This window comes from Etheostoma spectabile, unplaced genomic scaffold (genome assembly GCF_008692095.1).
Source record: "Etheostoma spectabile isolate EspeVRDwgs_2016 unplaced genomic scaffold, UIUC_Espe_1.0 scaffold352, whole genome shotgun sequence".
Classification (NCBI taxonomy): Eukaryota; Metazoa; Chordata; class Actinopteri; order Perciformes; family Percidae; genus Etheostoma; species Etheostoma spectabile.
This window is the reverse complement of record NW_022605591.1, coordinates 746,414-758,693: the sequence shown is the minus strand read 5'-3', so window position 1 is coordinate 758,693 and position 12,280 is coordinate 746,414. Positions and strand designations below refer to the sequence as shown.

The window sequence follows — 12,280 nt, the reverse complement described above, 5'->3', positions numbered from 1 at the left end:
ATGTGTCAAAAGGTTGAAAAGTTCAAGGGGGCCGAATACTTTCGCAAGGCACTGTAGAGCTGGTAGAGAAAACAACCTTGCCATGCACTCAGCATTCCACTACCCAACACTCTAAACATAAAATAACTACTACCATATGCAAAAAAACTACTGTGAATTTACCTGTGTCTGCAGGCGAGCTACGATTTCTTTGCGAGCCTTCATGACAGAGTCCAGTTTGCCAGTGACCATGATAGACAGGCCCTGGTCTTTGGCAAGGGACAGCTCAATGTGGGCCCCTGTCCGCTGCATGATGTCCAAGCACACTTTGGCCTCCTCGCCTTCCCCAAACTGGCTGTTGTCCTTGTAGCGACGCTCCTCCAGGGGCACATGGAACACCTATACCCAGAGCGAGTTAGAGGGGAGGTTCAGGCATTGCGTCTCACTAGATTTTTTTTTCCGTAACTGGTGCAAATTTGCGTAAATGTGTAAATGTGTCTTCTGTAAAATTTTGTCACAGTCAGAATATCTAAAGAGCAGAGGAATGAACGACATATTGTATTGATGCATTTACATCTTCTGCATGAACGATAGTTCTTGATAAAGTCAAAACCTTTTGCCATAACTTGTGTATGTATACTATATGTATATATATATATATATAACATGTGAATACTTGTCTATATTCTGTTGACTGTTTATGTATGAAGTCAGTGGCTGCCTGACCTGGGTGATGATAGAGGCTTTGATGGGCCTGATCTTGCTCCCCCAAGCTGAAGCCTGCTCCCCAGCCTTTTCCCCTGGTGCCCCCTTCTCCGGCAGCGGAGGGAAGGCTTCCAGGTAGGTGGGAATGTAGGCCTCATCCTCAGGGATGCAGCCTTGCCCGGAGAGACAAATATAAATAAGGTAAGGATGAAGGTAAAGATGGAGGAAGAAAGCAGTAAGAGTGAATGAATGGATTGAGAAGGATTATTAAAATTCAGGAAAATACTGTAATTAAAAATCATACCATCATGTACAGCACAAGAAAATTGAGAAGAGAAATCCAAATATGTTTACCTCATTTTTAACTAACTTAGGCCACTGAGGTGAAAGACTCCGTACAAAAGTAAAAACAGGTAAGTATAAGACAGACGGGCTTTACCTGTAATCTCTTGGTCTTTGAGGCCACTGCGATGCTCCGCAAAGCTCTCCGGGGTCAACACTGCCACTGAGCTCATGGTTCAAGACTTATTCCGCTATTCCACTAAGACAGAGAGGTGGGGAAGGATGGAATAAAAAGAATAAAATCTAAAGAGGAAAAAGCCATCAGGAATAAAGAAACTTGTTTTAAATTGCATCATTTACATTGCTCTTCTTCCCTCTCTCAATTGCACTGTTTTATATTTGCTAGGATTGCTTTCCACAAGCCCCAGAAGATTCAGCATGCCTCTGTGGCATTGCTATACTGCACTGATGCTGCACGTTACACCTGAGATGCTCCAATTAACACTATACAGGCCTTAGACAAACAAACGGTGGCACAGAACCTCAGGGACCGGGTTATCACAAGTCAGATAGTAAGAGCTGTTGTAGTGTAAAAACAACTGCTGCTGCTGACATTCCTTATGGTTCAGAATCACAGGATCTTTCTAACAGTGGGTCTTCCCTGAGCATTTTTAAAATGCAAAATCCCAAAACTACAAATCCTTGAACTCCTCTTCTGACTGTGCATGTGAGACCAACTTTGTGAACACAATGACAGTCTTGTGATTTAGCGAGGAAATAGCATTTTTATGGCTACTAACTGCAAGTGCAGCAATAAAATAAAAAATCATTTAAAAAAACATTTACAAGTCCCCTCATAAAATTACTCTTTAATTAACAGTTGACAGGGGAAATCAGGTTTTGTCTGTTACATCTCTTACTTGTATTCCTGGTTTGTACCTTTATGATAGAGTTGGGATCTGAAATCAGTTGATGGGAATCACTCCCTTATACTTGATATTTTTGCTTTAATATCTTTGACAACCAATATGTTTTTCTCACTCATATAAACAGGTATGCATATCCATCACCTCGCTGTGTGATGCTTCTGGCTGAGCACAACACTGACTTTGAGTTAGAAATGTTTCCCCTGAAATGTTACTGTGTGATCCCAACGTACATTCAGATTATAACTGCTATGTGAAATCAGACCCTGCTGGTGAAGACACTGCTAACCACCTTTAAAAGCCAAGAAAATGTAACAAACTGATCAAACTAAAGTAGCTTAACTGTATAATGGATGTCATTTTGTACAAAGTGAGCCTAGGCTTACCTGCAAAAGGTCAATTGCCAGAGAGTCCGTCCAGTTAGCTGCTACCGTAGGCGCTTCAGTGTGAGTGTGTTTTTCAGCTCCTGGGTTGATAGGAGGGGGAGAAAAAGACTAAAAGTGAACACTGTAAATCAAAAAGCTGTACAGCATATAGGCTGGCTTAATAACACCCACACTGCACTGCACCTTACTCTGTCTGGATCTGATTCACTCTCCTCCATTCTCCTCCCCCGCCCCTCTCTACATGTCTCTGCTAGTCTTCCCTCTTTTATACAATGTAATGTCCCAGAAACTTTGAGAGTTAATCAATGGAACCACAAAATGTGAGTCTGTACTGTACTTGGTTAATCAAAAGGTTGTTCAACTTGGTTTTAAATTCTGATACAGATCCAAATGTTTTCAAAGATACCAAAAACGCCAGGCTAAAGTTTTGGGAAATGTTTATAAAATGATGGAGTCTTGGGTTTAAATATTTCACTCAGTGAAAACATCATACAGCTTCAGTGAACAAGCAGTTGTAGAATATATACAATACAAAACAGTATGGACAATGATTTTAACAACCTTAAAGCTATTTACGGGTAAACACACCAGGATAACTGTATGTTAAGGGACATGGTGGAATGCAACTAAATATAGTTACTCAAGTATTGTACATGTAAATTTGAAGATAATTAAGACTTCTATTTCACTACACTTTCAGAGGCAAATATTTTACTCCATCTATATCCCCATGATGGGAGCCATCTACAGCTTTTTGACATCAATAGTTTTTTTTGCAGAGCATACAACTACAATGAGCTTATGAAATATGATGCATATTTACATTATAATTAAACTACTAAATACTCAACAGCAAATAATTAGCTCCACCTAAACCAAATAATACAGCAAAAGACTACTTAAACATGATGCGTTATAGCATTATAACGTTATGCAACTTGTCTCACATGAGTACTTTCACTTGCGAAACTTAATTTTGCTTTTAATGACACAACAATTACACAACAAGTACAATTTTGAACGGAGGACTTTTTAAAATGTGTTTTTATAGATTGGGGTATTGCCACTTTTACATAAGGAATTATATTGATCGCGATACTTCTTCCACCATTTGTTTAGGGGCTTATAATAAGGCAAACTACAAACGCAAGTTTCCCATTGTAGCTTGGCACCTGCTAACACTTCGTTAGATTGCTAACAATTATATTGAAATGCAAGAAAGCGAGAAAACTCGAAAGAGACGAAAGAAACAAGAGCAATTGGCTCGGTGCACACAATTTAACGCTAATTTAGTAAAGGCTGTGACTATCAATACCACTGTTACCAATGCTCTAGATATAAATATGAAATATAGATGGTGGTATTAATCCAATCGCGCACCGGGCCAGCTAACGGTTCTCTCTCTAGCCGACTAGCAGCTTTATTGCTAGCGTGAGGATGCACGCTTGGCTGGTCCCGTTAGCTTGGGCTGTTAACCTCTGCAAACGAAGGCGAACAAAGGGTTTCAGACAATAGTTCGCTAAGCTAACACACAACGCTCTGCTCCGACCTCAGCCGGGGATGATTAGGCGCAAGGACTTTCTGATAATCGGCTAAAAAACAAGCCAGGCGGACAGATAACCAGCTCTAGCTCTCCAGCTCCGGGGGCGCTAACCTGTCTTACCCATGGTGCTTCTCGTATAGTCGAACCGGCTTTCTCGTTACAAAACCTAGACTCTGACTCAATTCACGATATTCACATTTATATGAAAAGCGAATATTAAATAAATCGAGAATTCCTACCTTTCAGAGAGAAAATATAGCTGAGGGTGTGTGTCTGACAGGTGATGGTGTAAACACAGATGTGATTGGTCTAGGAGCATTTCCTCTGCCGGCGGAGCGATACCAGCATGCACTGCGACTCACCGAGTATAAAGGAAATGCCGCAGTATCTTTTCGCAACAGGAGCATCCTAGTTAAATAGATCCACGTGTGATTTTCGTCTTACTCTATTGTTTACACACTTGACTGTTATATTTAAATGTAAAGACGTCAAATGTTGTGTCTGGGATGGTAATCGATAAGTGATAGACTGTTTCAAGTTATCAGCCCTATTAACATCTCAGGTCCACGAAACTGACCGGGTCCACTTATCATTCATAATGGCCTGTGTACAGGAGTCAGAGCGTCATGCTTTTTCTTAAGTTATATGCAGCCTAAATATGGATTCCCAATTTTACCAGGGAGGGAAAAACTAGATGATACATCATTAATGATAGAAATAAAAACACTCATGGTAAGTAAAAAATTATAAGATAGTAAGTCCGAATGTATTTCAAAATGTTTACTTTTCAAACATTATGCCACCATTTACAGCGCAAAATAATAAGAAAAAAAAAACATCTCAAATAAACTGTAATATCTGAAGAATCCAATACGTTTGCTTCATGTGTGTTCCAATCTAAGGCGCTAGGTGGAAGTAGGATACAGAAGGTGAGGGGAGGATTGCATGCGGTAGCCAAGCGCCTCCCTCTGTGCACCTGCTATGGCATGTACTATAAAGAGTTGGCTATATACACCTTATAATTTGATGTTACAGGCAGTGGTCACCCCAGCATATCAAAAAAATATGATTTTTATTTTTCATTATTGATTACTGTCTGTTTTTCTTTTCTCTTTATTTTTGTTTTGGAAAATACTAGTTCTTGCTTGAATTATGTTGCTATTTAAAATAATGGACTGATATAGGCTCCTTCCTGCATTTGGTTAGGGAATGTTGTCTCTTGGACTTGGGCTGGGCCTTTTGCTGTCAGGGTGGGAGGAGTGGAATTATGTGTTTTATGTACTGTGAAGTCAGCGTTTTATTTTGTTTTTTCTATGTCTTAATGAGTTAGGTTTAGTCATGTATGTTATCAACAGAGCAGTGCTTTGTGCTTCTATACGGCTTTTTCAAATGGTGAAATGATAAGCATTTTAAATGTTTATGCAGCACCAAATATCCATTTACATCTGTTTACAAAACAAACTTAAAATTAATACATTGTGGATATTTTGAAAACATCTTTAAAATAAGAAAAAAGAAAAAGGCTAAAAGTCCAATAGTTAAAAAAGTAAAGAATGTTCAGGGTTCTTCTTCATCTGAGGAGGAGAGACCAGAAATTATTTTTGATATAGGCTCATCTCTGATGATTGTTTCTAGTGATTAATGAGTAATTATAATCTAAATGATACAAATGTATTGTTTGACCAATTTTAAAGTTTAACTACATTTTCTTCCTGTAATCCACCTTGAATTGTCTTGTTTAGATGTGGGTTTTAAAACACTGAACAATGGTGGTATCTTAAAATACAAGAGCTCTTTTCAGATGGGATCTTAAAATCTTTCCCTTAACTCAGAACTGAGTTTGAGCTCCCTCAAACACAATTTGTCCGTTAGTTACAGTTTAAGAGCTATATCCATCATTCTATACCAAAATATATGGGTGGCTTGAATACAAATCCGCTTGAAAAGATACACGTTTTAAGTTATATTTAGGCCTACTCTCAAATGTTTGGCACCATCCCTACAATCAATAGTAAAACTTCCTGGGGTGAAGATTTTTGATCCCATCTGGATGAGGGGATGTGGAAAAGGATCTTGTTGAATGCAAACAAAATTACATATTCTAATAAATCCAATAAGACTCACTATAAGATTATCCACAGACTGCATGTTGCTCCTGCTATTTGATGTAAATATGACCCTATGTGCTCATCATTATGTGTAAAATATAAAAATAGCTGTGGCACTTATGGACATCTAATGTGGTCATGTCCAAAAATCTCAAGTTTCTGGCTATCGGTCCAAAACAAGATTAAGAACATTTTTAGGTTTGATATTCCACTAAATCCATACCATTTTGGACTGGGACTGGATGCCAATTAGGATTATATGTCCATTTGCAGAGTTGCTTTGTATGCTGCACGCCTCACAATACTGCATAACGAGGATCCTCCGACTATTACAATGTGCTATGAAAAATGTATGTTCATTTTGCCATTGGAGATATTATCACATGTACTAAGAAATACGCTTGATGTTTTTGTAAGGGAATGTTCCCCATTAGAATTATACCTGAAAGAAGAATGGTCTAGCGTAATATGTATAGGGTTAGTAATGTGAAAAGTGACTGAATAAGCACATGAAATATTGTGCACTGCAACAGCTCGTTTTATTTGACTTAAATCTCTTATTTGATTTTTGTTTCTTTGTTTGTGACTGTCTATTTATGTTTTGTATCACTTGTGGTTCCTTGTATTGTCTGACATTAAAATACAATAAAGAAAAAAAATTGGAATCAGCAATTTGTTAACTGTTAACTACTGAAACATGCAAGTACTTTCAAGCAACAAACAAATAAAACTCAATATAATACTTTTGCAATACCAACAACAAAATAAAAAAACATTATTATTTTTGGTTTATTATGGCCACTACAGATAGGCTGATCAAAGATGCATGAAGCGTACAACAAACACCCAGGAAGTAACTTTTGGCTTTCAAAATAATAACTCTTATTTAAAAAAAAACCAGAATAAATCGAAAACAAACAAAAATAAATAAATAAAAAGGTTAAAGGGTCAATCATGCAAAACATGATTAAAACAAATGACAAATGGATAAATAGGTAATTAATGAGTTAATTTTGTATGAACTCTATGTTGCACAACTTTTACATCAAATGCAAATGGAAATGATTTCAGTCAACTGTGAATCCCATGCCAAAACATTTGGGGATAGAATTCATAATTCTATTCTTACGTGTTAATAAATGTGTAAAGAAATCTCTTGATTTTAATTTATCTATATCTGACAGTTACCAGCATTATCTCACTGGGTAATATATTTCCTGTTGGAGGTGTTAACTGAATTTAACCTGCAGGCAGAAAACAAAATACATAAAACATGAAAAAAAGTGTAAAACAAATGTTAAAATCCACCACATTGGCTACCACTAAAGGACTATTCAACCCAAACATTAATAGTTAAAATACAAATACAGAAACATACATATTGTCACCCACTAATTTTAGAATTGAAAAATATAGAAAGGATAATGACAGACAGAAATATAACACTAATAACGTAATATAGAAAATAACAACTAAATAGAAAGTTAAAAAATAAATATAGCAATCAAATAAAGATAAATTAACTTGATGAGATGGCACTGTGTAAATATGTTATTGCACTTCCAGTTTTGGGGGTTCATTGCACACATGTCTTTACAGAGGGAGATGGAGAGAAGGGGTTGTGCTTTTGACTGCCTGGGGGGGAAAGCTGTTTTTGTTGGTTCTGGATCTGATTCGGATTCTCGTTTCCATCGGCCAACTTGTCGTAGTCTAAATTTGTCATACAACTCGACAGAAGAGGATAATTGCTCAGGAGGTTGTTTTCTGCAATGTTCTAGTCATTTACCCATAGCTCCTTGAGGAAATCTATTTTATTCTGAAAGTCATTACCGGAAGTTGTAACCCTCACTGTGTGTGACTGTGTGGTGTGAGCGGGTTTAAGTCACAACAACCTCGGAGGGGTGTTCCACTCCTACCTCCCGTCCTCTCCTCTCATACGTGCTGCTGGTAACAAAGGAGACAACAGGGGGGCGATGGGTGCTCAGACAACACTGTCAGAGGAACAAAAAGGAACCGAACTGGTTTGCTTTTATATTCTGGATCATTTTTCTTAACAGTCTATTTAACGTCAGTGTTTTTAAAGTAGCGTACACTAGCGGAGCTGCGCCCCGGACCGATTTGAACCTAAAGCGTGTTTTCTGGCCAAAGCTAACCATGTTGAATTGCCAACTCTAGCGCCGAATCACAGGAGAAGGATTCAGAAATATGCCTGCTTAACATTGGTGAGTTATCTTTCATCTAATTTAGGTTTAAACGAGATTAGTTCATTATTGGTAATTTAGCAGGTGCGGATTGGTTGATGTTGATGGTTGAGTCTAGATGCAATTGTTCCCATGTGAAAACCGAGTAGTGACGTTGTCATACTGAAAAGTAAATATTTAACCCTTTTGGCATAGGCCTACTGTTGAATCTTGTTGTAGTTAATCACTTGACACGTTTCCCATATTGTTAAGGTAGGTAACAACGATATTAGGCCTAAGTTAGAACGGTGTGTGTGTGTGTGTGTGTGTGTGTGTGTGTGTGTGTGTGTGTGTGTGTGTGTGTTTTTTCCTTCCCAACACACCTTTTCCGTCCCTTCTTCCTGGCCAACGTGGAGCTTGCATACACATAACTTGTATTGTAATGGTAGCTCTCTTAAAGCCCCCCTACCCATTCCTGTCCAGAGCAGATGGCATAATGTGTGCACACACACACACACACACACACACACACACACACACACACACACACACACACACACACACACAGCATTGTGTTAATGGAGCCCTCTTTAAGCACTTAAGGATTGTTCTTTAGCAAGTCTGATTTAAGGAATCACACCATATCTGATATGTATTGGATTCACCAGGACAAATACACTTAGTGGAATGAATGAGTGGCCCACTGACCCAGCCTTAGTGTTTGTGGGATCCAGTAGACTGGAGGATGTAGCTATTGAACTAACCAGGTCAACAGAGCAAAGAGTGACAGAAGAGAAGTGATGTCTGGTTGGGGGCTGATTGAAAGAAAGTCAGGAGGGAATTTTGACCTCAAGTCTTATCTCTCACTTCTATAAGTGCATTAACACAAAATCACAATGTGTTATCCCCACCCCACTTTGTAGAAGAGTGCTTTGTGAGTGTATTCACCCTCCTGTTTGAGGTTTATATGTCACCCTGTGGACAATGGTAATAACCTGAGGGCCAAAAGCAAAACCTGGAAAGACCTGAAACACACACACACACACACACACACACACACACACACTTATAATTTTATGCTAACTGTACTTCCATTCCAAGCTGGTCTGACCAGCTTTCTCGATTAAAAACCTCTACTGGTTGAGTGTTATTGACTTGAGTGAGCTGTGTGGAAAAGAGTCTGTTAATAGCCCAAAAAGTGGATTGCTGTCTGTGAGGCTTTTGTTTACCTGCTGGTTGTAGGCACCACTCTTCACTTAGACAAATTGCAATCAGTCATGTTGGTATGGCAACAAAGTATTTAATCCTAATTTCTTAAAAATGTTGTCTGGTCCGGTAGACAAGTAATATTTGTTTAGAAATGCAGATATCGTGGCTAAAATATAAATACTTGGCGTTTGAATGAATGTCAGCTGCTTACTGACATCTGTTATTATTTTAAACATGTATAGACTAAGTAATTATTTAATTAATCCAAAACATAATTACAACATTATTTGTCAATTAGAATATTTTTTTGCCCTTCAAAGATGCGTGTGTGATCCTAAATGCATGCAGCTACACGCGACATTATTCAAAGAGTCACACAAAGCAGTGCACTAGTGTTTTCTGCATGACTCAGAAGATGACTAACCCTCTTTTGGTTTGGTATTGCATCAGCTGTTGTACAGGGTGAAAAGAATCTTCAGCATGGACATTTGGTCGCCCAGATTGGAAACTGTACTTCACTTCATAGTCATCACATTTCTTTTTATAGGCACTTACAGGCTTCATTTGAATGACTAGAGTGCTTAGAATGAGGAAACAGTGTTTGAATTTTAAAGGATGGAATCTGTGTCGGGTTTACGGCAGTCACAAGTGTCAGTGTTTGTACATTTGTAAATACATTTATTCCTATTTATGAGTTTAGTTTTCTGTGATTAAGTGATAGCAGCACACACTTTACAGAATTTCCCTTCAGGGATCAATAAAGTATTTCTGATTCTGAATCTTAGAGATCATATTTTTAAAACATGGACATCTATGTAAAGACCTCTGACATTGTTGCACAAGAGATATTAAACAGGTGTATAAACCAGGGTGGAGTGATTTAAATTGCACATTTGTATTGAAACAGTGGTTAACTATTAATTGAATTACAGCCGTGTGTCATTATGAATCAAACATACATTACTGTTCAAAATGTCAGCTTGCTACACAGGTAATACACATGAATTAACAGCAAGCCAAAGAAGAATTGACAATTGTAGTCGCTGCTTCACTGTGTCCTTCTACACAGAAGTCCAAGCTGTAGTAACATTACATATGAGAATAGTTTCCAATGGCTGACTCTTACTGACACCGATTTTCTCTAAAATGGAAACCTTGTGTTTGATTGGGATCCCTGTTCTGATACTGATCCGGCCATTACAGCAGTAAATGCATAAACAAGTTACTAGGGAACTTTACAGTAGAAACATCTATTATCTCTACTAGTCATAGCTGGAATTCCCTTTACTGTGTGCCTTGTGTAGTGCAGTAAACAGACTTCAGCTACTCAGCTGGTTTTACATTAACTTGTTTTCTTTGTGGGAATGTGTTCTTACCAGAAATGAATTGCCTCCTTACAGTGCAAAGTTCATTTTCCTCTGAGGACCTGCAGTGGAGGATTTGTAGTATAGAGCTGCAAAGTCTGATTATAGGATTATACTGTAAAGGAAATATTGAATTGAGTGTGTATTGCATTGTGTTTTCTTTCAGCTACAGAAAATGACTATAATTATAGTGAGAGTGAAGTAATTGCGAGACAAAAAGGTTGAGAGCCACTAATCCGCTATGTAACTGCCACATCCCCACTTGAAGTCTTTCTTCCCCCATTCCATATAAGCTCTCTACGGTCTAATGAATGCACAAAATACAAGAAATGTTGGTTTTAATAATTTAGACATTAACTTTTATATGATATAAAAGTGGTTTCAAACTTTCTTTTCCTTTCTCATCAGGTGACATGCTCTCTTTGACCTGACTTGTCAGTATCTGGGTGTAAACACCAGCTACCATGTCTGTCCAGGAAGCATCCCAACGGCCGCTGTCGCCTAAACCCCTCAAACCTGAGCCCAAACCGAGACTAGAGATCCCTCCCAAACCGACACCTCAAACCAGCTCGCCTCTTCAGGGAGACAGTGGCATCAGCACGAGGCTTTCTGAAGGAAAGGTCAAGAGGATTGTGAGCAAGTTTAGCATAAATGATTTGAATGAACCGGGGGAACAACAGCCCACCAATGGTAACGCAGATCTCAGGTCAATTAAACGGGTCAAAAGGCCGCCTACGGTACGGCCCAAACCAAACCGTGCCAATCTGCAGCTTCAAGTTAGCGGAGAGAAGGCGCCTCCGCTGCCTGTTAAGAAGAGCCGCACCCTTCAGAAGCAGAAGGGTTGGAGTGCAGAGGATGGGGACACCATCAGTGTGGAAGGAGGTCGATCAGGTACAGGGGTTTTACACTTTTTTAACTAGTGTTTCTGTCTTTGGCTTCTGCTGCCGCTCTAGTATTTGTCTTTTGAATATGTTCCACATATTCTTTTTTTTATATTCTTTTTATGTTTTGGACCATAGATTTGTTGTTGTTACTTGTACTTCCTGTGTGTTCAATGCCTGGCTGTCAACCAAATTACCTTGGGGATAGCAATAATAATAAAGGGAAGTGGGTGATCCCAAATCTTAAAATACTAGATATATATATTATATTTATATTATATATATATATATATATATATATCATATTTTAAGATTGTGTGTGTATTATACACACACACACACACACCCACACCACACACAACACACACACACACACACACCACACACACACACACCCACACACACACACACACACACACACTACAGGCCAAAGTTTGGACATACCTTCTCATTCATGCGTTTTCTTTATTTTCATGACTATTTACATTGGAAATTATCACTGAAGGCATCAAAACTATGAATTAACATGTGGAATTATGTACTTAATAAAAAAGTGTGAAATAACTGAAAACATGTCTTATGTTTTAGTTTCTTCAAAGTAGCCACCCTTTGCTTTTTTGATATCGCTGCAAACCCTTGGTGTTCTCTCAATGAGCTTCATGAGGTAGTCACCTGAAATGTAATTGTTCCTTGTCAGGGTTAATTAGTGGAATTTCT

At 38.4% G+C, this 12,280-nt stretch overlaps 2 protein-coding genes across 2 annotated transcripts in view; one reads left to right on the top strand and one right to left on the bottom strand.

The window, feature by feature from the left end:
- Nucleotides 1-4,172, bottom strand: part of hdlbpb (high density lipoprotein binding protein b) — a 44,772-nt gene extending 40,600 nt beyond the window's left edge. Inside the window, exons 1-5 of the mRNA XM_032511313.1 lie at nucleotides 4,061-4,172; nucleotides 2,279-2,358; nucleotides 1,124-1,225; nucleotides 706-857; nucleotides 163-378 (exon numbers count right to left, since the gene is read on the bottom strand). Of these exons, the coding sequence (XP_032367204.1) occupies nucleotides 163-378; nucleotides 706-857; nucleotides 1,124-1,199 (444 nt within the window). The 5' untranslated portion in view covers nucleotides 1,200-1,225; nucleotides 2,279-2,358; nucleotides 4,061-4,172. The remainder of the gene's footprint in view (nucleotides 1-162; nucleotides 379-705; nucleotides 858-1,123; nucleotides 1,226-2,278; nucleotides 2,359-4,060) is intronic.
- Nucleotides 4,173-7,833: 3,661 nt separating this feature from the next.
- arhgef15b (Rho guanine nucleotide exchange factor 15b) overlaps nucleotides 7,834-12,280 on the top strand; it is a 17,576-nt gene continuing 13,129 nt past the window's right edge. The window contains exons 1-2 of the mRNA XM_032511331.1: nucleotides 7,834-8,151; nucleotides 11,091-11,573. Coding sequence (XP_032367222.1) covers nucleotides 11,147-11,573 — 427 coding nt within the window. The 5' untranslated portion in view covers nucleotides 7,834-8,151; nucleotides 11,091-11,146. The remainder of the gene's footprint in view (nucleotides 8,152-11,090; nucleotides 11,574-12,280) is intronic.